Here is a 24,220-nt window from a genome sequence, read left to right as displayed (position 1 = left end):
TAGGTGCACGGTGCGGAAAGTTTGGGCTGTGCGGAGGCACGGTGGAGGGGCGTGGTTGTTAAAATGACGCAACTTTTCCACGCGGAGCTGTGCGGACCTCGCACAAACCAACCTTTACCCCGATGACTCTGGATTACTCCATAGGCAAGCAGTGTTAATTTTGACAAGACATTTTAATTTAGTTTTAGTCTTTTGACAAAAATTCTTTGCAGTTTTAGTCACAATTTAGTTTTCCAATTTGTCTATTTCATCTGATTAGAGGTCGACCGTTACTGGTTGTTCTAACACCAATACCGATGCCGTTAAGTACTGCCGGTGTAGGTACCGGATCTGCTCGGGGTCCTGCATCTGCAGATGACTTCACACTAGATGACTGGCTGAACATAGGACTTACAGAAGTTACAATACCACGTTGACACTGAAGATTTTGATTAGTCGGGACAAATTTGTGGTTGTAGTCCTGTAGTTAAAAAAATTAAATACGTTTGTATTTCCAACGGAAACGTAAAGTAAAAGCAAAAACATCAATTTCTAAACGGAGACCCTCAGTAGCTCTTGAATTTGATGAAATGGGGCTAAAAGAACTTTACTGAACCAAGATAAAGCAACATTTTGAACAAATTAATAGATTCAATTACATAAGAACTAACAAAATATACAGAAGAATTCCACAACTGCACAAACAAAAAGGGCCGCAAATACATTTAAAACTTTTCACATAGAAGAACTGTTGTGCTTTATGGCACAGTCTGATTTGGTTTCATGTCGTTTCACATTCTTTACAAAATGAAGACAATATGGTGTTTTAATACAAAATTACAGTTATAAAGAAAAAATTTAGGCGGTATTTTAAAAACTGCTAAACTCTTTCCCAAAATCTATGTGTGAAACAATGTCAACAAAAGAGATGCTGAGTGGATCTGTCGTAGTGTGACGTCATCTGCAGGCGAAGGACCCTGAGCCGATCTGGCCGTCCCGCAGTCCGAGCAGATCCGGTACCTACGCTGGTTTTTAAGGGCCGATTTTCAGACATTTTCCACCTCATTTTCATGCTAAAATGATAACATCAGTTGACGCACAACATTTCTGAGGCTGAATCAGTTTTTGAACTCTGAATTTAACTAACTGCTAAATCTTAACTTTGTGCATGGCTCAGTGTTAAAGTCAGACACCTAAATAAAGTAAATTTAGAGTATTTATTATGCAGATGTTATTAGTTAATGTAAAAATACATTTAAAAAAATTCTGCAACAGCACCGGGCTGCCCGAGAATGTGCCTGACTTTAAATCAGCTTTACTAAGGACAAATAATATAAATAAACTGTAAGTATTGGCCTAACCCTGGTTCTGGTGCAAACATTTTCAACGTTTGTAAAGGAAATGTTAACTCCACCTACTTGAAACAAAGCATGAAGAAAAAGTCGAATTTGAATCCATAAAACTATGTTTTAATAACAATAATTAATGGAAAATACCAAAATGCTGTTTGAAACTTTGAAACTTGTCTCTCAGTATTATTAATTTCAACAAATCTGTATACTGTGCAGTAAAATTTGTAAACCTGACAGGAAATGACACCAAAACATTTTAAGGTGCTACCCTAATAACGCGAGGAGGGAAACTAAAGGTAAGAACTTTTTTCAGGTGTATTTATTTGTTTTCCTTTGACTAATTTACCAAGGTGGGCCAACTGAATGTGTTTTTTTTCCATCACAAAAACACTGCTAGAACACAAAGTACTTGCCTGTAGTGAGAATGTGAGCTCCAGGTCTGTCTCCATCAGCCCGCTGGGAGGGAGGACGTATTCGTTTGATCTGAGAAGACGCTTTGAACCCTGCGAGAAGAAGGGCAGAAAAGTTAAGAGGACAAGGAACAAATGCAAAGCTGGTGTCTAGGTAAGGTTAGCAAAAGTTTTCAGTGTTTAAGTCGCATCAATGAGAGACAATCACACATTGGTAAAAGCAGCCAGCGGTTCAATAGTCATTATAGTAAACAATTATTTCCATACCTATAATGTCGCTCTGTTCTAATAGAGTGTGAAACGTTCACAATTTCATACCCACGCACTTAACGTAATAACCACCTGCATATACAAATATAAAAGATAGTGATGCTGCGATGGGAAATTTTTGGGCCGATACCGATATTATTATCACTGTTATGGCCGATAACAGATATTTGCCGATACCAATACACTGACATTAATGCTTCTAAAATCTATCGAGTTTGTATAGAATGAAAATGATTAAAAGCTGAATTTATGTTATTATGTACACACACAACACACATTTGTACTTCTGAGATGATTACAATCACTGTCACATGACTAAACAAATCCCCCCCCCCCCCAAAAAAAAAAAACAGATACACAAATGAAAACAATGGAAAAAATATCGGTTGTTAATGTCGGTCCAGTTTTATTTATCGGATAAATACTGATATGTTAAAAAACGACTAACATCGGCCAATGCTGATGCAGATATATTGTGCGTCTCTAATAAATGATTATAAATTCATTTTTCATCAAATCTCATTGATAATAGTTTTCTCTTTGTCTTGATTTTCAGTGTAGTTTTAACATTCGGAATAGCTTTAAGCTGTTCACGTGCATGTAAAACAAAGATAAGACAAACTTTTCAAAAGTCAACTCTAACAGAAGTCATTGCCGTTGCTGCTGGAAGCAGAGTTTTTTGGTGTTCTCACAAAAGTACAATTAAAACACAGAGACAAGACAGTTAAATGGAACAGAAATGAACCTGTGACAGCTTGAAACAGCCACTAGCTTAAGTTGGTGCTGAGGTGCAGAATGCAAACCCACCAAACGATAAACCACATAAGCCATCTGAGCACAGATGACTTCCTATTCAACAAACAAGGTCTCATTTCTTTTTTTCAGTACATTAGCTGTGGCCTCTAGTATGTTCTGTTGTAGGAGTCATTTTCTGTGGGGGAACAAAAGCTCTGGTGCTGCTATTTATCCCTTGATTTGTCCATTTGTTTCTGCTGCGCTGTTTTAATAGCTTTTATTATCTATTTATTTATTGTGATTTACATTTCTTACGTACTGTGTACAACGCCTTGGGCTCCCTGGTGGCGCTTTATAAATAAAGCTTTGAATTGAATTGAATATTTCAGGAGGATGATGTTTGTCGAAGGACGGGGGACAGGACTACAAGTCTATCATTAATATTCATGACATGCAAACAATCTGATTGGCTAATAGCAACAAGACTCTTCCGCTGCCTTCGTTCTTTCTTCTTGTGAAAAAAAAGCAACCATGATGTGTTGTATTCACAAATATGTTCCGCCATGATGCGGAGTTGCTAAAGGTTAGCTTCTACTAGCTGAGGCCCGCTCTGCTATTTCCTTTCTGTGGGCGGTCCTTAGATAAAGTGGGCAGGACCATGAATATTAATTTTCTCTCCCAATCAACTTCCTGTCTAATCCCTTTTTCCAGCTAATGCAGGCGACAGCATTTATGTGAAACAATGAGTGATCATAATTCAAATATAACAAATTATTACAGTTTCTCGGTGAATTGAACCTTAAATCTATCGTTCTTTACTTTTTATTGCTATTCTGGCAGAAGTACCTAGAAATTTGAGTCAAAAATACAATTACTAAGAAAGATTAAGTAATTGCCCCAACCAGACTAGTCAGCAACTCATCTTCCTGGTTGTTGTTTCCATCTGCAACATACTAGCTATTTCTACACTTTTGATAGAATCACATCGAAATGTTCCTAACTATTCCTGTACTAAGAATATTTAGTTTTGTCTAGTTTTGTATCCATCAAATGTAACGCTACTTTAAAGAAAGGAAAGCTATCTGAGTTTTGTGATGTAAAACCACCTGCTTGGTACGCTCCGGCTCCACAGTTGTTGTGCGTGAAAAAAAAGAAATATCACTTGAGTTAACGGTAATAATAAAAACAGGAAGTTTTTCTGATGAAACATACACCTTTTAGCTTTCTTACCTAACGCTTCCAATTTTACTAGAGGAAGACTCCTCACCTGAGCTAATTCTGGAAGGAGGCTTTTCCGGGATTGAAATGCCCCAGGTCATGGCGACCTCTTCAAACACAACAAGTCCTCAGAAGACCTTGCTCAGCATCAGCCTTGGTTTTAATAGCATCTCAGTGCAGTTTCACTGTCAAATTAGGGAAGAATTCTTCCAACAAACGTCCGTATCGACGTTGTAATCTAAAACAAGGGTAACCACAAACCACTCCATGTTGACGATGTGCAAGACACCGGGCAAACAAACAGATACAATAAAACAATAAAAAAAATCCTTGGAGCTTAGTTCAGGTATATGCTTTATCTGCCAAATGGATTTTGTAATACATCCTAAGGGGAAAAACCTAGAAGATATTCTGATTTAGGAGGTAAGACTGGATCCAACGTCATTAAAGGTGCCAGAGTTGAGCAGAAGTTCAACGCTGTGACTTGCCTCAAGAACAAAGAAAAGTTCTGAAGCTAATATGAGAGAAACCCATCTGTGTGCCAAAAGGAAACATATAGCAGCCACGCTAAAAGTATAGTGTTTAATATCATGATTATACAGACCGTTTGTAGCTGGATAACTGGTCTATATTTGGTAGAAACTCTAATAGAAGTCAATAAAAGCACCATGCTGTCAGTATTAACAGATTCTTGTAGATAGTGAGGCCTATACGGGCATATTTCCAACATATGTCCCAAAAGTGCTTCATTGTAATAGGATCTAAATTCAAAAACCAAATCAGTTTCAAAGTTGCTGAGGTTCACCATACATGAATTAACCATTTCCCATCAGATTATTTACAATAAGGTAAATAACATGAAACAGGAACTAGTCTTAAATCACAAAGGGATTACCACTTGTTAGGATGAAAGCAACAGCTCTCCACTCTTTTTCAAGGCTTTGAGCAAGAAGAAAGATCCACTTTTGAGCTGTAACATAAATTATTCAGAAGCAGGAGGCGGGGTCAAGAAGACGCATTATCCAATCAAAATGTTGTGAGCGTTATCTTTAAAACCTCTGAGATACTTTGGTTTTTAATCTGATGAATTTCTGACAAAATACCCCCAACACTATGATCCTTTACAGAAATGCACCTGCTTTGATTTTAATGCCTGTAACAAAATTATGGTCTGTAGTCTACGAGTCTGTGCTATTGACGGACAGAGAGATCCACAGAAGCCTTAAAGCTGTTTATCAAAACCGGCAAAATCTAACATCTGAAAAGATCGATTACCGGTTTGACATGAGTTGTTTTCCACTTGCATCGGTGAGCCTCGAGTCTTACATTAGGTTGTAATAAAAACAGTCCATCCATCAATGTGGCTGAATTTTCTCCAGAGTGGAAGACAATAGGGGGGCCCTCGATGGCAGCTGCAGCATTTGTTTAATGAAAAAAGGAGAATAAATCTCTGAATCCGACATTGTAACTAATCAAAGCTCAACAAAAGGACCTTGTATGCAGTTCTCCCTCATGCCCAGTGACTAGAGAAAAAACTACGAAAGGAAGAAACTCTCTAAAACTGCTCCACATGCACCAATATTACTGAACTGAACTCAACGTTCTCCAGCCCCCTTTTACCCCCCCATTCCCGTCTCTCTGGGCCAGAATCAGAAATGGAGTGGGAAGAATTCTTTACCAAACACCACAAGGCTGTGGGAAAATGAGGTCAACATCACATTTCCTCTCAAGGTTACCTTTTACAACACATTAACTTCTGTAAATCTAATCCCAAGTAATGACAGGAAGTGACTTATGGTTGGAAGAACTAAGTGCAATTGTATTACGGAGATTTTTAAGTGATTTGGAGGAATCAGACTGACAGTCACAGAAACATAATGCTTTTACAGCAGCTGTTAACAGCTGTAAATAATATTGTAGTGCAGTAATATTCCCCAAAAAATGTGCAGAAAAGTGCAACAGGTGGGTTAAATTGAGATGATCTCTATTCTGCTTTGTCATTTGTGGAATAAAGAAAACTGAATTTGCTATTTCAGTCATTTTGCTCAACTTGTTTCTCTATCTTGTTGGGCATTTTCCTCCAACCTGATGGGAATTACATTTAATGCTCCAGTTCCGGAGCTGGGCGGTCCTCGGGGCAGCTCTGCAGAAACGGAGAGATTTCACGCTCCGGTGATAACGTAGCTTGTCATGGATACAGACACACTTTATTAGCTGCATTTGCCTTCAGGATGACTGTAAAAGGAGGACGGTTTATTTCCCTTTTAATAGGATTCTCTGCCTTTGCAAAAGTAGCTTTAAGAGTGGGACAAATAAACAACCAATTACATACGTTTTCAAATCAAATTGGTAGAAACCGACCGATATATTCATTTTTTCTATATCAGCCATCAATTATTTTTAAAAGCTGATAAAAAAATAAATCAGGCACCTGTGTGGCCAATTGCCACCCCTATGAGACTGAAGAAAGGACACGAAGGATCTCACACCGTTTTTTTTATGTTTTGAGTTTGTTTTATATGTAAAGTTTAATAAATACTAAGAGATTTATTGACCGACTTAATTTATATTGCACACAGTGAGTGTTCAGTTGTCTTTAACAGTCGATGTGCTGCTAAAACGTGTGTGTGTATATATATATATATATATATATATATATATATATATATATATGTATATATATATATAGATATATATATATACATATACATACAGTGGGGCAAAAAAGTATTTAGTCAGCCACCGATTGTGCAAGTTCTCCCACTTAAAATGATGACAAAGGTCAGTAATTTTCATCATAGGTACACTTCAACTGTGAGAGACAGAATGTGAAAAAAAAAAACAGGGTGGAAAATAAGTATTTGGTCACTTCAAACAAGGAAAATCTCTGGCTCTCACAGACCTGTAACGTCTTCTTTAAGAAGCTTTTCTGTCCTCCACTCGTTACCTGTATTAATGACACCTGTTCTAACTCATTATCTGTATAAAAGTCACCTGTCCACAGCCTCAAACAGTCAGACTCCAAACTCCACTATGGCCAAGACCAAAGAGCTTTCGAAGGACACCAGGAAAAGAATTGTAGACCTGCACCAGACTGGGAAGAGTGAATCTACAATAGGCAAGCAGCTTGGTGTGAAAAAATCAACTGTGGGAGCAATTATCAGAAAATGGAAGACATACAAGACCACTGATAATCTCCCTCGATCTGGGGCTCCATGCAAGATCTCATCCCGTGGGGTCAAAATGATCATGAGAACGGTGAGCAAGAATCCCAGAACCACACGGGGGGACCTGGTGAATGACCTGCAGAGAGCTGGGACCACAGTAACAAAGGTCACCATCAGTAACACACTACAACGACAGGGAATCAAATCCTGCAGTGCCAGACGTGTTCCGCTGCTGAAGCCAGTGCATGTCCAGGCCCGTCTGAAGTTTGCCAGAGAGCACATGGATGATACAGCAGAGGGTTGGGAGAATGTCATGTGGTCAGATTAAACCAAAGTAGAACTTTTTGGTATGAACTCAACTCGTCGTGTTTGGAGGAAGAAGAATACTGAGTTGCATCCCAAGAACACCATACCTACTGTGAAGCATGGGGGTGGGAACATCATGCTTTGGGGCTGTTTTTCTGCTAAGGGGACAGGAAGACTGATCCGTGTTAAGGACAGAATGAATGGGGCAATGTATCGTGAGATTCTGAGCCAAAACCTCCTTCCATCAGCGAGAGCTTTGAAGATGAAACGTGGCTGGGTCTTCCAACACGACAATGATCCCAAACACACCGCCCGGGCAACAAAGGAGTGGCTCCGTAAGAAGCGTTTGAAAGTCCTGGAGTGGCCTAGCCAGTCTCCAGACCTCAACCCCATAGAAAATCTGTGGAGGGAGTTGAAAGTCCGTGTTGCTCGGCGACAGCCCCAAAACATCACTGCTCTCGAGAAGATCTGCATGGAGGAATGGGCCAAAATACCAGCTACTGTGTGTGCAAACCTGGTAAAGACCTATAGTAATCGTTTGACCTCTGTTATTGCCAAAAAAGGTTTTGTTACAAAGTATTGAGTTGAATTTTTGTTATTGACCAAATACCTATTTCCCACCCTGATTTACAAATAAATTCTTTAAAAATCCTGCCATGTGAATTCATGGATTTTTTTTTCACATTCTGTCTCTCACAGTTGAAGTGTACCTATGATGAAAATTACTGACCTCTGTCATCATTTTAAGTGGGAGGACTTGCACAATCGGTGGCTGACTAAATACTTTTTTGCCCCACTGTATAGGCCACAATAATCAGCTTTAGATATTGGCAATTGGCAACAAAATTATTTAAAAATCAGTATCGGCCTTAAAAAAATTTATCAGTGGCATCTAAAAAAGGTAGTCAACTTATTTAAGGTCATTGTCATTGTTTTTAATACTTAAAATTCCAATATTAGTTTTTCATTCATCGTTTAAGACAGAAAGAAAGAAATCTTTTCTATAGCGCCTCTCAAGATAAAAATGCACCGATATGATACTGGTACCGATAACAGATACCAGTAACCGATACCAATGCAGTTGCTTGAAAGTGACTTCACTGTAAGTTGTCATTTCTGTTCACCTAATATTTTAGTTTTGTGATCATTTATATTAACAAATTTTACTTTTTATCCACCTCCCAGTCTTATCCTGTTGAAAGCAGAGAAGAAAATTAAACCTGAATTCCAATTCATTGCATTTTTTGGTGTGGTAGAAGTATCGGTATCGTAATGGTTTGGAAAAAAGTGGTATTGTTGCATCCCTAGAAAATATAAAAAAGATTTTTAAAAAATGATCAAAAACATGTTTAAAATAAGCAAAAATAGACAACTGTGATTAAAAAGTTCAAAGAAAGAGAGAGAGAGTGAGTGAATTAAAAAGAGGGAAATATGTGAATCCTGGGGAAGGCAGAAGAAGGAGAGGGTGGTGATGAAGGTCACACCAAAGCCTGAACAGGTGAGGTTTCAGCTGCTTTGTAAAGGAGACCACTGAGTCCACTGAACTCAGGCTCAGGGGGAGAGAGGTCCAGAGTCTGGGGGGCACAGCAGCAAATGATCTGTCATCTTTGGTCTTTAGCCTGGTGCTGCACAACCAGTAGGCTTTGGTCACTGGACCTCAGGGACCTGCTGGGGGTGAAGGGACTGAGAAGATCACCAATGTATGGTGGTGCATGTCCATGCTTTAACCCAGGTAATCAGTCATCAGTTGGGAGTTCAGTTCAGCAACAAGGACACATGACACTAGTTTCCATCTGCATGGGAACAATGGTGGACGCACAAAAACCTTACCTTTTACTTATTTAAGGTGTGTCTCACAGGTAAGAAAGTGGAAGCAATCATCTTTAACAAGATCCTGCCGGCTGTGACATTTACGACCGGGAAGTTCGATTATAGGCTGTGGGCAGCATTCCAACACTGTGCGGCTACAGATTAGTCTGCTATCTGACCTAATGGGAGTATTACTCAACTGTGGGGACAGTTGTTGCCTCAAGTGGAGGAGTTAAAGTATCTGTGGATCGGTTCAGGACTGAGGGAAGATCAACAAGCAGAGTTTTGTTCACCTGAACATCATAGAGTTGGGCTATATGGAAGAAATTCTATCACAATATTATTTTCGTATCGGTCGATTTCAATATATATCATGATATAAAACAAATCAATATTATTGAATCTTTAATGCTCTCTGGTAAGTGAGATTTGGAGAGATGCTTAGGATATTTTTATTTTAAAAAAATATTATTAAAACTTGTCATCAAACATTGTGTAACTGTTTTGGACAAAAAGTTTTACTTTAAACAAAAATCTTCAACTAAATAAAAATGTTTTACAGGTCCTTCTAAAAAAGTTAGCACATTGTGATAAAGTTCATTATTGTCTGTAATGTACTGATAAACATTACTTTCATATATATTAGATTCATTACACACAACTGAAGTAGTTCAAGCCTTTTATTGTTTCTAATATTGATGATTTTGGCGTACAGCTCATGAAAACTCAAAATTCCCATCTCAAAAAATTAGCATATCATGAAAAGGTTCTCTAAACGAGCTATTAACCTAATCATCTGAATCAACTAATTAACTCTAAACACCTGCAAAAGATTCCTGAGGCTTTTAAAAACTCCCAGCCTGGTTCATTACTCAAAACCGCAATCATGGGTAAGACTGCCGACCTGACTGCTGTCAAGAAGGCCATCATTGACACCCTCAAGCAAGAGGGTAAGACACAGAAAGAAGTTTCTGAACGAATAGGCTGTTCCCAGAGTGCAGTATCAAGGCACCTCAGTGGGAAGTCTGTGGGAAGGAAAAAGTGTGGCAGAAAACGCTGCACAACGAGAAGAGGTGACCGTACCCTGAGGAAGATTGTGGAGAAGGACCGATTCCAGACCTTGGGGGACCTGCAGAAGCAGTGGACTGAGTCTGGAGTAGAAACATCCAGAGCCACCGTGTACAGGCGTGTGCAGGAAATGGGCTACAGGTGCCGCATTCCCCAGGTCAAGCCACTTTTGAACCAGAAACAGCGGCAGAAGCGCCTGACCTGGGCTACAGAGAAGCAGCACTGGACTGTTGCTCAGTGGTCCAAAGTACTTTTTTCAGATGAAAGCAAATTTTGCACGTCATTCAGAAATCAAGGTGCCAGAGTCTGGAGGAAGACTGGGCAGAGGGAAATGCCAACATGCCTGAAGTCCAGTGTCAAGTACCCACAGTCAGTGATGGTCTGGGGTGCCATGCCAGCTGCTGGTGTTGGTCCACTGTGTTTTATCAAGGGCAGGGTCAATGCAGCTAGCTATCAGGAGATGTTGGAGCACTTCATGCTTCCATCTGCTGAAAAGCTTTATGGAGATGAAGATTTCATTTTTCAGCACGACCTGGCACCTGCTCGCAGTGCCAACACCACTGGTAAATGGTTTACTGACCATGGTATTACTGTGCTCAGTTGGCCTGCCAACTCTCCTGACCTGAACCCCGTAGAGAACCTGTGGGATATTGTGAAGAGAAAGTTGAGAGACGCAAGACCCAACACTCTGGATGAGCTTAAGGCCGCTATCGAAGCATCCTGGGCCTCCACAACACCTCAGCAGTGCCACAGGCTGGTTGCCTCCATGCCACGCCGCACTGAAGCAGTCATTTCTGCTAAAGGATTCCCGACCAAGTATCGAGTGCATACCTGAACATAATTATTTGAAGGTTGACTTATTTTGTATTAAAAACACTTTTCTTTTATTGGTCGGATGAAATATGCTAATTTTTTGAGATAGGAATTTTGGGTTTTCATGAGCTGTACGCCAAAATCATCAATATTAGAAACAATAAAAGGCTTGAACTACTTCAGTTGTGTGCAATGAATCTAATATGTATGAAAGTCTAATGTTTATCAGTACATTACAGACAATAATGAACTTTATCACAATATGCTAATTTTTTGAGAAGGACCTGTATATCAGTGAAACTTTAAGTAGCTTTAGAAAAATCTAAACAATAAGAGACGTTTATTTTGCACGGAGAGAAAATGCATTTCTATTGCTCTCATTTGGCATTATACGGTTTTACATCCTGCTGCTCCGGCAGGTGACGCTGGTTCAGGAATGATAACAGATCAATGGTTTCACAGACTCTGTTGAAACACTCGCTCAACATCGTTAGCGGCACAGCTACGATGCTAACTAGCTAAACTCTGTCCACCGACTGAACTGTTCTGTCCCTTCGTGCAAACGACGTCATTCACTGTGTACTCTGTCTTTTTCTTTTCTTTCCGTTTCATGGCGATCATTTTTTGTGATGCCCCACTGGTTACCGGCAGTAAGAGGGTACAGCTATACAAACACTAGCTGTTAGTAGCCGGTCCGACGGCTACCATCTTGCGTCTTGAAGCGCCTCGTGATTTTTATCTTGAGAGGCGCTATAGAAATGATATTTTCTTCTTCTTCTTCTACTGACTGATTCAGCGCTAAGCAACACTTATTATAATTGGCTCTTTATCTGTTATTTATATTCAAGTCTTTAGAGGAAAAGGTATTTTAAAAATGTATATTGCTGCTGTTTTATCTCCCAGACCCAAAATAGCTTGAAAATTTATGACATTGGTAAGAGAAATGGCCTGTTTTTAATATGGTGCCTTTCAGAGTTTTACGACCCCCAAGGTGCTTTACAACACACATTCACACGCTGGGGGTGATGAGCTACATTGTAGCCACAGCTGCTATGGGACACACTGAGAGTTAAGACTGCTGTACAAAGGCGCCACCAGTCCCTCCGACCACCACCATTAGGCAAAGAGGGTCAAGTGTCTTGCCCAAGGACACAAAAACTGCATGACAGACTAAGCAGGACGTGAACCAGCACCCCTCTAGTTACGGGGTGGACATTTAACTCCTCTGCCCCCGTCGCTAGTTTAGATTGAAAATAAAATAAATTTTGTTTTGACCCCAAACCAAAACCACATAAATGTCACACTTAAAGCATGCACAACTAGTTTCTACAGCAAATGCTTCATTTAAATAAAAAGCATAAAAGTTTCTACAATTTGGATTTTCTTCCCTTGTGGCTGCATCAATAGAGTTGATAGAATCTGTTATTAACACACACATACTTTTCTTTCTAGTTTCTCTCATGCACTGAATATAAAATAGGTTATCAATATTTCATGTGAGTCTTAAATAAATATATAGTGGCATGTTTGCACAAGCACTCAATGCAAGACCCGTCCTGCAGGCGCTTCTGTCCTGCCCAGAGTGGTAAGCTGGTCTTCCTTTTAAAGCATCTGAGTGGATGTAAGGCACCAGAGCTCTCAGCGCAGCTAAGGAGGCTTTCATCATGCAGCAGGATTAGCTGCAGGCCATATCAGTGAGGCCGTGTGGTTACGTTTACCAGCAAACAGCATGGACGTGAAAGATAGTGGAGCTCCAACTTTAAGGTGCAATATGATGCCATTGAATGTGTCGCAACTTAGCCCATCGTTCTGCTCTGATGGAGAAGAAGTCACCTACCTGTATTTTGACAGCTATAGACAAGGAGTTCAGCTCTTTATCCAGTTCTTTCAGGACAACCAGCTTTTTCAACGTGAGGCTGCAGAGTCTGTGAGAAACAGGAGGAAACACGGGCTTGGGGTTAGGACAACATGTGAAATATGGTCAAGTACAAGTCAGAAAGGACCTAAAAGTTATTTTTCTTCCTTCCGTTGGTCTGGGGGCGGGGTAATAGTAATAATACTGAACAGCCAAGAATCAATATCATGAGAGTGAGTCAGAGAAAGAGCAGCCGTCTTAGATCTATGTTGATCATTACTTGTATGGTTGATGTGCAAAATCCTCATTCTTGTTGTCTGAAGATTTTATTGTGGGAAAAAAAAAGCACATTACCAAGCCACAGCATGGTATAATCGAGTTAAACAACCCCCTGCTCCACTCAAAAAATTATCACAAGGCCTAATGTCAATTTTCCTGGTAGATTAAATCAGCTCCAAGAGACCAATCCGGACGTGTTTTGTTTAAAGGTTTCATAAAATAAGAAGTTGGGAACATTTAAAATGATAAAAATAAATGAATACGTATTTTTCTGTCATTTTAACGTTCATTTCTGTTCTTGTAAAGTCTTCGTCTCTTCGTCTTCGTCTTCCTCCGCTTATCCGGGTCCGGGTCGCGAGGGCAGCATCCCAACTAGGGAGCTCCAGGCCGTCCTCTCCTCGGCCTTGTCCACCAGCTCCTCCGGCAGGACCCCAAGGCGTTCCCGGACCAGATTGGAGATGTAACCTCTCCAACGTGTCCTGGGTCGACCCGGGGGCCTTCTGCCGGCAGGACATGCCCGAAACACCTCCCCGGGGAGGCGTCCAGGAGGCATCCTGACCAGATGCCCAAACCACCTCAACTGGCTCCTTTCGATCCGGAGGAGCAGCGGTTCTACTCCGAGTCCCTCCCGAATGTCCGAGCTCCTCACCCTATCTCTAAGGCTGAGCCCGGCCACCCTACGGAGGAAACTCATTTCGGCCGCTTGTATCCGCGATCTCGTTCTTTCGGTCATTACCCAAAGCTCATGACCATAGGTGAGGATTGGGACGTAGATCGACCGGTAAATCGAGAGCCTGGCTTTCTGGCTCAGCTCCCTCTTCCCCACGACAGATCGGCTCAGCGTCCGCATCACTGCAGACGCCGAACCAATCCGCCTGTCGATCTCCCGATCCCTCCTACCCTCACTCGTGAACAAGACCCCGAGATACTTAAACTCCTCCACTTGAGGTAGGACCTCTCCCCCGACCCGGAGGTGGCAAGCCACCCTTTTCCGGTCGAGAACCATGGTCTCAGATTTGGAGGTGCTGATCCTCATCCCAGCCGCTTCACATTCTTGTAAAGTCGAGGTTTGAAACTCTGAAGCAACAGTTTCACTAAAGCCAAGCAAATGCAACGTTTGAGTAAATCCATGGTTATTTGGCTTCCAATCACTTTAGAGGCCATCTGGATTTTCTAAATTCAGATGAATTTGAATCTTTAACAGGCAGCAGCAAACACATTTCCTCACAGTTAACAACGGCGCTGCTTTGTGACAGGGACAGAAGGATGTTTGTATAATTCCTGCTAAGGAATTCTTTAATAATTAGCTTCTACTGAATTTCTACTAAAATGGCTCCATTTTGGATACCAGTTAGAAATGCACTAATTCTGGTTTCATGGGATGACATCAAGTTCTGATTCTTGCTCAGCTTTGACCTGCTGAAGACTAATTTGTCAGATTCTAATTATTTTTGAAAACTATCAAGAACACAAAAACCCTCTTAAGCCTGAAATATAAAAAACAAACAAACTAAAGTTTAAAATGTAACCATTTATTGGCTAACAGCGGTAAAATGTTCTGCTTAATTTAATTATGTAATTCTATAACAATATAACAGAAATTAACAAAAAAAATTTCCACGTATACATTGTCCACAAGAGGGCAGTAGAAATGGATATGGCAGGTTTCTAATGAAGGTACTAACCTTGATGCTCCATCTGGAGGATTTAATATGGAAGAAATACAGTTTTGCCAGAATAAGACTTTTTTCAGACACTGAATTTATGACATTTAATTTTTATTCTGTGATATTTGATTTTTTTTTACTTAAAATATTTCAACAGAAATTTCCTCTGCAAAAATTCTACTACAGAAATTCAGGTGACGACTCGATCGAGTGACAATTGCTTTGGCTCGGGTCAGCAGGAGGTCACGTCATTTGTTGTTGAATTTCTGATGTAGAATTTTTGCTTTTAAAGCTTTTGTTTAAATTTTGTTGCTGAATTTCGAAGGATGAAATTTTAGCTGCTGTAAAAAAATTAAAAAAATCTAATACAAAATTCCACATATTCACATTCAATATCTAAAATAAGCCTTACTCTGGTGTTTCTTCCATAATTCAAGGCCAGAAATGGTTTGGTCAGAATTTGCAACAAAGGAGTTGAATTCAAATGTATGAATCTGGTCTCACTCAGAGGAGTCATGACTCTCATACATAAATCTATACCATTTCAAGTTAATAACACCACTTATGATAAAAATGGGAGGTACTTGATAGTGCAAGGTAATTTTTTTAATGATAAAATCAACTTAGTGAATGTATATGGTCCAAATGATGAAAACCCGGAGTTCTTTGATAACTTATTCTTGTCACTTACCAAACTTCAAGGGGGGACAATACTGGCAGGAGATTTTAACTGTACCTTAGACCCAAAACTTGATTGATCATCTGGAGTGGATACCTCTCACACCAAAACCAGGGCAAAAATCCACCAATACATTAGTGATCTAAATCTATGTGATCCCTGGAGAGCACTAAATCCAAATAAAAGGGAATATTCCTGCTACGCGGCAACACTAAAAACCCACTCCAGAATTGATTATTTTCTTATTTTGGCAATCCTACTTGGTAACATTGAGGATGCTCGCTATGACAGTGTGGTTTTGTCAGATCATGCTCCACTCACGCCAACATATATATTAAAAGACAACTGCAAGAGAAGCAATAATTGGAGGCTACATCTAGGGCTGCTCAATTAATCGAATTTTAATCACGATTACGATCTGAGTTTTGAACGATTATAAAAAACAAAAAAAGGCGATTATTTGCTCCTCCCACTTGCGCTGCCCTGAGTTGCAAATGAAGCGCTCCTCCCAACTTGGCGACTTTGACGCTATTTCTAGCAGCTTCTCAGATCCCCTTCTTGACTTTTTAAGTCTTAAAAGTACCTAGCGAACATCTCAGAAACATCTCTGGTAACCCTTAGCTACTTTCTGGATAACTGTCGTTGACATTTCCTGCAGGTTAGCTAAACACTCCGCCCGCGCTCCGGACCGTTCTTCAGGACATTAGGAAAGGGAATGATGTAGTGATGTGTCGGTCGCTAAAGAAACAGCTCTCGGAGCCGGCTCCCTGTTGGAGATGGTGGAGAAGATGATGGAAGATAATTCAATGCAAATAAAACAAGACCTTCTAGCCCTCAAGGCAGAGTATAAGGAACTAGCGCTATCGAAAGCTGAAGACTCTCTAATTAGACTGAAACAACATTTTTATGAACGGGGGGAAAACCTGGTAAATTATTATCCTGGCAAATTAAGAAGTTAGAATCTGAGAGGGCTATTAACACAATTACAAATAACTAAGGAGTGACCACAAATGACCCCATAGAAATTAACAACGCTTTTGTGGTGTTTTATAAACACCTCTACACATCAGAAGGCTAAACTAATCTGACATGGTAAATAATTTTCTGGAGGGAATTAAAGTTTCAGAGGAAGCTAAATCTGACTTAAAGAACTAGATCGGGAAGAAATCTCACTGGCCATTGCTGGTCTAAAGGGAGGTAAGGCGGCCGGTCCAGATGGGATCCCTATAGATATATACAAGTTTTTTAAAGAAAAATTGATTATGCCTCTGTTGGAGGTATTTGTGGAATCGTTCAAAGCCGGCTGCAGAGGGAGGCCTCTCTGCGTATTGCCATGATCAGGCTATTCAAAAAAGCAGATAAAGATCCAAAGGAGAGGGGTTCATATAGACCCATTGCACTATTGAACTCAGATGCAAAGATTTTAGCTAAAGTACTGGCCATGAGACTGGAAGCAGTACTACCCTCTATTATACATGCAGACCAGAATGGGTTTATACCTAATCGATTTGGATTTCGTAATATCAGGCGGCTCCTCAATTTGATGTATATAGAAGATGAAACTCCAGATTCAGCCATTTTATCTCTGGATGCGGAAAAAGCATTCGACCGAATAGAATGGTCGTACCTACTAGTGATACTTGAGCGCTTTGGATTTGGTGAGTGTTTCAGAAGATGGATATCAGTTATATTAACAGACTCCTCTGCTTCAATAACTACTAATAATTATATATCTCAATCCTTTAAGATGACTCGTGGTACGAGACAAGGCTCCCCTATTTTCCCACTACTGTTTATAATAGCAATGGAACCTCTTGCATTGGGAATATGAGCTCATTCTAAAATACATGGGATAGAAATATCGGGGACTGAACATAAATTAGCTATGTATGCTGATGATATGGTTTTATTTCTAACTCAGCTATCAGAATCAATAACAGCATTGTTGGATCTTCTTGATAGGTTTGGCAACTTGTCAGGACTAAAAATCAATAAAGATAAATCACACATTATGTTCCTTAATGAACAAGAAAGAATAACGCCCAGGGTGTCCCACCCTTTTATTAATGCCAAGGAAGGATTTAAATATTTATGCATTAAAATTAGCCCAAAAATAGATAACCTTATTGCGGCTAATTACAACCCCATGATCAACGAATTATCAGATTATGTTGCAAGATGGACAACAATGCGTCCATCTCTAATAGGTCGGATAAACTGTATAAAGATGTCCATTCTACCTAGTTTTTTATGTGCCTTTCAATCAATTCCGTTGTCCCCCCCACCTTCATTCTTTTCTAGGATTAAGAAGCGTCTTGCCAAATTTATCTGGAATAATAGGAGAACGAGACTCAGACTCTCTCTGCTATACCTACCATTTGATAGGGGAGGCCTATGATTGCCAAACTTTCAATGGTATCTCTGGGCTGCCCAGATGGAGCGACAAGGTTCTGGTTCTCTAATGGTCAGAGTCCCCCCTGGTTGGAAATAGAAAAATTATCAGCTAGAGGATTAACACTAGATACTTTTATATTTTCAGCCCCAATAAAGAGATTAAGGGAGAATACATCTAATCCATTCGTAAAAAGTAGTCTATTAATCTGGCAGGAGATTCAGAACTTCTTAGACATACACCCTGAAGTATCAGCATTTACTCCTATCTGGGGAAATACCTTATTCACTCCGGCTACGCACGATCAGGGTTTTAAAATATGGCACAACAAAGGTATAAAAATGGTACTAAATATCTTTAGAAATAATACTCTAATGAGTTTTCATGAGATAAGAAATACATTCGATATCCCGTCTAAACATTTCTTTTAATACTTGCAACTTTTCAGCTTTATCCTTACTCGACTGAAGAATTGGACATACCTTCCATCATTATCAGCAATGGAGGAATATATATCGAAAAAATGCCAGGGTAAGAAGCTGATCCCCCAATTTTATAATCTGTTGAGTGATAACCATAAAGGTAACATGGATAGCAAAAGACTAGAATGGAGTAATGATTTACCTTTAGTAATACCTATTGAAGAATGGTCAAAAATTTGCACTAAAGCACACTCACGATTACTCACTTGAGGCTTATACAATATAACTGGATAATGAGAATGTATATCACTCCTGTAAAATTAAATTAATTTGATCCCAATATTCCAGATACCTGTTATAAATGTAGTAACCATCAAGGATCCTTAGTGCACTGTGAATGGAGCTGTGAAGAGATCCAGAACTTTTGGGAAGACGTATTGAATTATATATCCCAAATTACATCAGCTCCTATTCCTCGTTGTCCTAAATTATGCATATATCCAGATAATAGCTCTCTATCTTCTAATGAAGGGAAAATGATCGACCTCTGTTTACTACAAGCCAGGCGATCTATTGCCCTCTGCTGGAAGAATACCTGCGGCCCCTCTCGGAATGCCTGGCTAAATAAATTAATGACAAGTCTAGCACAGGAAAAACTTACATATACAATTAAGAAAAGGATAGCAGATTTCCAAACCATCTGACGGACTTTTTTTTAGGTCGAGTCAAAACCGGGGACTTAGATATTTTGAATGATAAATAACCTAGGTGGGATGGAAGACACTATATGTAGAGGTAAATGGGTCAGCCTGAGGAAAATGCATTCAATGTTCAAAGGCTTAATTTGTAAATTTTAAGACTTAATGTGACGGTCACATCAATAAGTGTTTATTTTTTATGCATTATCTGAAGAATAACTCAACAATTACCAAAATGTTAATATGTTTTGTCCTGAAATGTCCGTTCTTAATAAAATGTGATCATCTAAATCCATGTTACCTATCACTACTAATTTTGAATAGTTAAATCGAGTGCATGACTCACTGGACAGCTATGACCGTCTGGAGACGAGATGAAAGGAACTTCTTTCATTGTCTTTTTAAAGGATTTCGCTTGTCGTCCGAGGAATGTTCCTGAACACCCTCCGGATCAGAAGCAAACATCTTCAAAACACACAAAGGAAAAGGTCCGGTTGCCTTTCTTTAGAGTAAGAATCTCCACCAAGCTCCCATACTCCCTCTACAGACTAATTCACATGTAAATGAAAGAGGCTGATGAAAATGGAGGGCTTGTCGTACGGGAAACCCGGGATCTTTTTATTACCAGACACAAGCCTTTTTTCCACTCCTGTCTGCCACTGAGCACTGTTGTAACTGAAACTCGTGGCCATCTGTTCTGGACTTGTGCCCAGCCTTTTCTGTGCCAGTTTGATTTGCCACCCAAAAAGTGATTCCAATGACGGATCAGGTGTCATAAAACGTACACACCAGTATTTGTGATAAAATAGCCGGCATACACCAATGTAGGGATGATCAAAGCAATTCTTCAGAAGGTCTTTGCGATTACAAGTCAACAAGGGCATTACCTACATTGAGTTAGCCACATGTACACCACAGACAAATAAATAAAATATAAATAAAGACTTTTAGACGTCTTTCCAGTCTCAATCCTCCAGAATAAATTCCCACATTCGTGTGTGATCACAGCCCAGCTCAACACCGAATTGGACCAAAACTAAACAGCGTTATCAGTCAATAAAGAGCTGTGTGGGCGTAGCGTCTATACAGCAGACGCAAGTTCAATATTTCTGTGAACTGGAGGTGGAAAGATAAGTGATCCATTTCTGTCTGTTTGTCAGCTGATAAGCACTCATGGGTAAAATCCCGCTGTTGGGTTTTCAGGTTGAGTCAAAACAACCATGTATAAACTCTCATAAGTGGATTTAATACAGGGCGAGTTTACACCCGAGTATTATGTTTATGTTTATGTTTATGTATTTAGCAGACGCTTTTGTCCAAAGCGACTTACAAGTGATAATCAGCATTTTGCCCTTGAGGCTAACAACAATAGTAACAACAACAAATTGACATCAGTCATGGAGAGGAGGGAACAAGGAGTTGACAATAGAGAGGAGGGACGGGTGCAGACAAGGTGCTAGTTAAAGAGCAAGTCATCCCCAAATAAACTATTTTTTTCTGATAAACTATATAAATGCATGTCTAATCGTGCTGCAGATACGTGTAGTCAATAGTTTTGCACTTTAGTGCATTTTAGTTAAAATTTAAAATTTCTACCTGAAACTGTCAGTGTTGTGCCGTTGTCAGGTAAAAACTCTTCACTGGATTTGAATTTAAATCTGCCACCGCTATTGGCTAAGAGGTATGCTATGATGTAAACTGGTACATTATGATGTCACAATGTCGTGAGTGTGTGTATTTGTTAGTGGCTCCACCCTCTCTGTCTGCTAGGCAACAGCATTTGTTGCATTTTTCAAACATGAAGTGGGAGTGAAGTACGCTTCTTGTAAGGGGTGACTTGCTCTTTAAGAAGATGCTCTCTGAAGAGCAGGGTCTTCAGGAGTTTCTTGAAAATAGAAAAGGAAGCCGCAGTTCTGGTAGTGTTAGGAAGGTCATTCCACATTTGTGGAACGCAAAATTTTGACACTACATGAAAACACACTCTGCCAATGGCGTAAGCACCCAGCGTGGGACTCGAACCCACGACCCTGAGATTAAGAGTCGAATGCTCTACCGACTGAGCTAGTCGGGCAAAGGAAAAGATGACCGTTTTTGATGATACTCCGTTAAATCTATTGAATCAATATTCCAATAGTTCCCAACATTACTAAACAAATTTAAAAGAAGCTGAGCTAAACATAGAAGTGGAAGTTTAAGGGTTTTTAAAACAACTGTTTTGTAGGTTTTCTTGCATGTTAAGCCCAGTTTATGCTTCTGCATCTGCGTCGTTGCAAGAGCTCTCCGGCAGGCTCGCAAGGACGGGCGCAGTCGAGCACACTTTTCTAAACATCCATCCAACAAGACGGAAAAGGCAAGCTTGTGATTGGTCAGAATGCCGCTTTCGTCAACAGCGCCGCCATTGCGCCCTCAAAAACAGGGTATCTGCAGGTTTAAGGGAGTCAAATTTAAGACTTTTTAAGACCTTTTTTAAGGCCACTTAGACCAAATTTAAGCTACTTTTAAAATTAAATTTAAGCTATAATTTCCAGCTATTGCCTGGAACCGGTGCTAACCACGTCCCGAAAGTAGGATTAGCCATCCAGTTACCATTAAACTTGCCCTTCCCCATGGCGCAAGCTCCCACTAGCTTAACCAGCTAATGTGCTCATCTAAAAATAGCCCCCTTTCACAACCAACTGAATGTGTATGGTTCCACTTACGCCAACATCGTACACAAAAAATGCTGAAGACTAGACTAGAAATTCAGGAAAACAAAAGGACCTTGTTTATTGGGTCTTTGGTCATTTAAGACCTTTGGAAACTGTATTTAAGGATTATTTGTCATTTTTAAGGATTTTTAAGGCCTTAAATTTGGAAAAGCTAATTTAAGAATTTTTAAGACTTTTTAAGGACCCGCAGATACCCTGAAAAACATAAAGAGAGTCGGCGATATTAAGCGGCAGAGACGGAGCAGCTTGAAGAACACGTCGTGGAAAAACTCCAAAAGCATGAAAGTTTTATTCACCCGTGACTGGAGGAGTGAGAAGATAGCAGCAAGCGTTTCATTTGTGGATGGAAATGACGGGAAACAGGGGTTTAGCGGTGGCGAGTGCATGAAGGTGGAGGAGAATGAGGGACAGATTTGTCTATGTTAAGTCCCTATAATACAAAATGCACCATCTTGGACCGGATATATGACAGGATACCCAGAAGAGCCCTACGCTCTCTGATGTTCTGGCGTGGAATTGCTTTGCAGCATTCCCCAGGAGACGGAGAGGTCCGAAAGATAAACATCTCCGTTCGTGCGTGGGCGTCTCTCCATGGAGCTGATGGAGAACCATAAACAAGGCTTTAGGTAGATTAGTGACAAACTGTCTTTAGGTGTGAGTGTGTGACTGGTTTTTCTTATGTGCTTTTGATGGTAAATGGTAGAGCACCTTCTTAGGGTTTTACAACCCCCCCCCAAGGCGCTTCACAACACAATCAGTCATTCACCCATTCACAAGCTAGTGGGGATGAGCTACAATGTAGCTACAGCTGCCCTGTGGTGCACTGACAGAGACGAGGCCTGTAGAACACAGGCGCCACCGATCCCTCCGACCACCACCAGCAGGCAGGTTGGGTTGTGTCTTGCCCAAGGACACAAAAGCAGCATTCTCTGGTCTGAGCCGGGATCGAACCTGCAACTTTTTGATTACTGGACAAACCGCTGTACCTCCTGAGCTACTACTGTCCAGGGCATTGAGGGGGTTGCTGCCAATCACTGCCTCAGTGCCGCTGTCTCATCCTCCAGGCGACACCTTTTTTCAGACATTTTTTTAACAGGAAGTCTGGTTGAAATAAGTCTCCACCAATGGTTACTCCCACTTTAATACAACGAGTGACCCAAATGGAAGTGTAGGACCCTGCAGAAGAAGAAGAAGAAGACGAAGAAGAAGAGGAAGACGAAGAAGAAGACGAAGAAGAAGAAGAAGACGAAGCAGAAGAAGAAGAAGAAGAAGACGAAGAAGAAGACGAAGAAGAAGAAGAAGAAGAAGAAGAAGACGAAGAAGAAGACGAAGAAGAAGAAGACGTAGAAGAAGAAGAAGAAGACGAAGAAGAAGACGAAGAAGAAGAAGACGAAGACGAAGAAGAAGGGAGAAAAAGAAGAAGACGAAGACGAAGACGAAGAAGAAGAAGACGAAGAAGAAGAGGAAGACGAAGCAGAAGAAGAAGAAGAAGAAGAAGACGAAGAAGAAGAAGACGAAGAAGAAGAAGAAGAAGAAGAAGAAGACGAAGAAGAAGAAGACGAAGAAGAAGACGAAGACGAAGAAGAAGGGAGAAAAAGAAGAAGACGAAGACGAAGAAGAAGAAGAAGACGAAGAAGAAGAAGACGAAGAAGAAGACGAAGAAGAAGAAGAAGACGAAGAAGAAGACGAAGACGAAGAAGAAGAAGAAGACGAAGAAGAAGAAGATCTCTTCTACAGCGCCTCTCAAGATAAAAATCACGAGGCGCTTCACAAAAACAAAAAAATGTAAAATATAAAAAAGAATTTAGAAAATGATTGCAAATAGATTTAAAATGAGCAAAAAATAGACAGTTGTGATTAAAAATGTAAAGAAAGAAAGAGTGAGTAGGAAAGAGGGAAATCAGTGGATCCTGAGGAAGATGGAATTGGTGGGGAGAGCAGAACAAGGAGAGGGTGATGGAGGTCACACAAAAGCCAGCCTGAACAAGCGAGTTTTCAGCTGCTTTTTAAAGGAGACATTAAAGAGCCAGACCTTTTCTAAATGTAATATTCTCTCAAAATGACCAGTTATTGCTCAATGGATGTATCAACACAGCAAAGAGGATGTTAAGTATGACATAACTCATGGCAGCAGGGTTCATCTAAGCCAGGGTTTCCCCCAGAAAACGAGTAAAGCCTGGCGGACCGGACCGGGGGTCTTGGTGTATGAATTCAGAGTTCCGTTACTCGTCCGTGACAGCAGGGGGTGGGGGTGGGGGGGATGGGGATGGTGAGTGCACGTGCACACAATCCGCTGCTGTTTCTCACCAATATCAGCTGATGGAGGGCCCTACTTTTGTGTCATTGCCATGCGCCGTTCGTGTCAGCGGACACGGTAGGGTCGGGGAGGGCGG

General features: G+C 40.4%; 1 protein-coding gene across 3 annotated transcripts in view; it reads right to left on the bottom strand.

Annotated features, from left to right (window-relative positions):
- si:ch211-126j24.1 (phosphofurin acidic cluster sorting protein 2) overlaps window positions 1-24,220 on the bottom strand; it is a 90,412-nt gene that overhangs the window by 40,758 nt on the left and 25,434 nt on the right. For all 3 annotated transcript variants that reach the window (XM_070542154.1, XM_054750831.2, XM_054750832.2), the window contains exons 2-3: window positions 12,965-13,052; window positions 1,745-1,834 (exon numbers count right to left, since the gene is read on the bottom strand). In XM_070542154.1, coding sequence (XP_070398255.1) covers window positions 1,745-1,834; window positions 12,965-13,052 — 178 coding nt within the window. The remainder of the gene's footprint in view (window positions 1-1,744; window positions 1,835-12,964; window positions 13,053-24,220) is intronic.

Source organism: Nothobranchius furzeri, chromosome 12, assembly GCF_043380555.1.
Source record: "Nothobranchius furzeri strain GRZ-AD chromosome 12, NfurGRZ-RIMD1, whole genome shotgun sequence".
NCBI classification, from domain to species: domain Eukaryota; kingdom Metazoa; phylum Chordata; class Actinopteri; order Cyprinodontiformes; family Nothobranchiidae; genus Nothobranchius; species Nothobranchius furzeri.
This window is presented reverse-complemented; position numbering and strand designations above follow the sequence as displayed.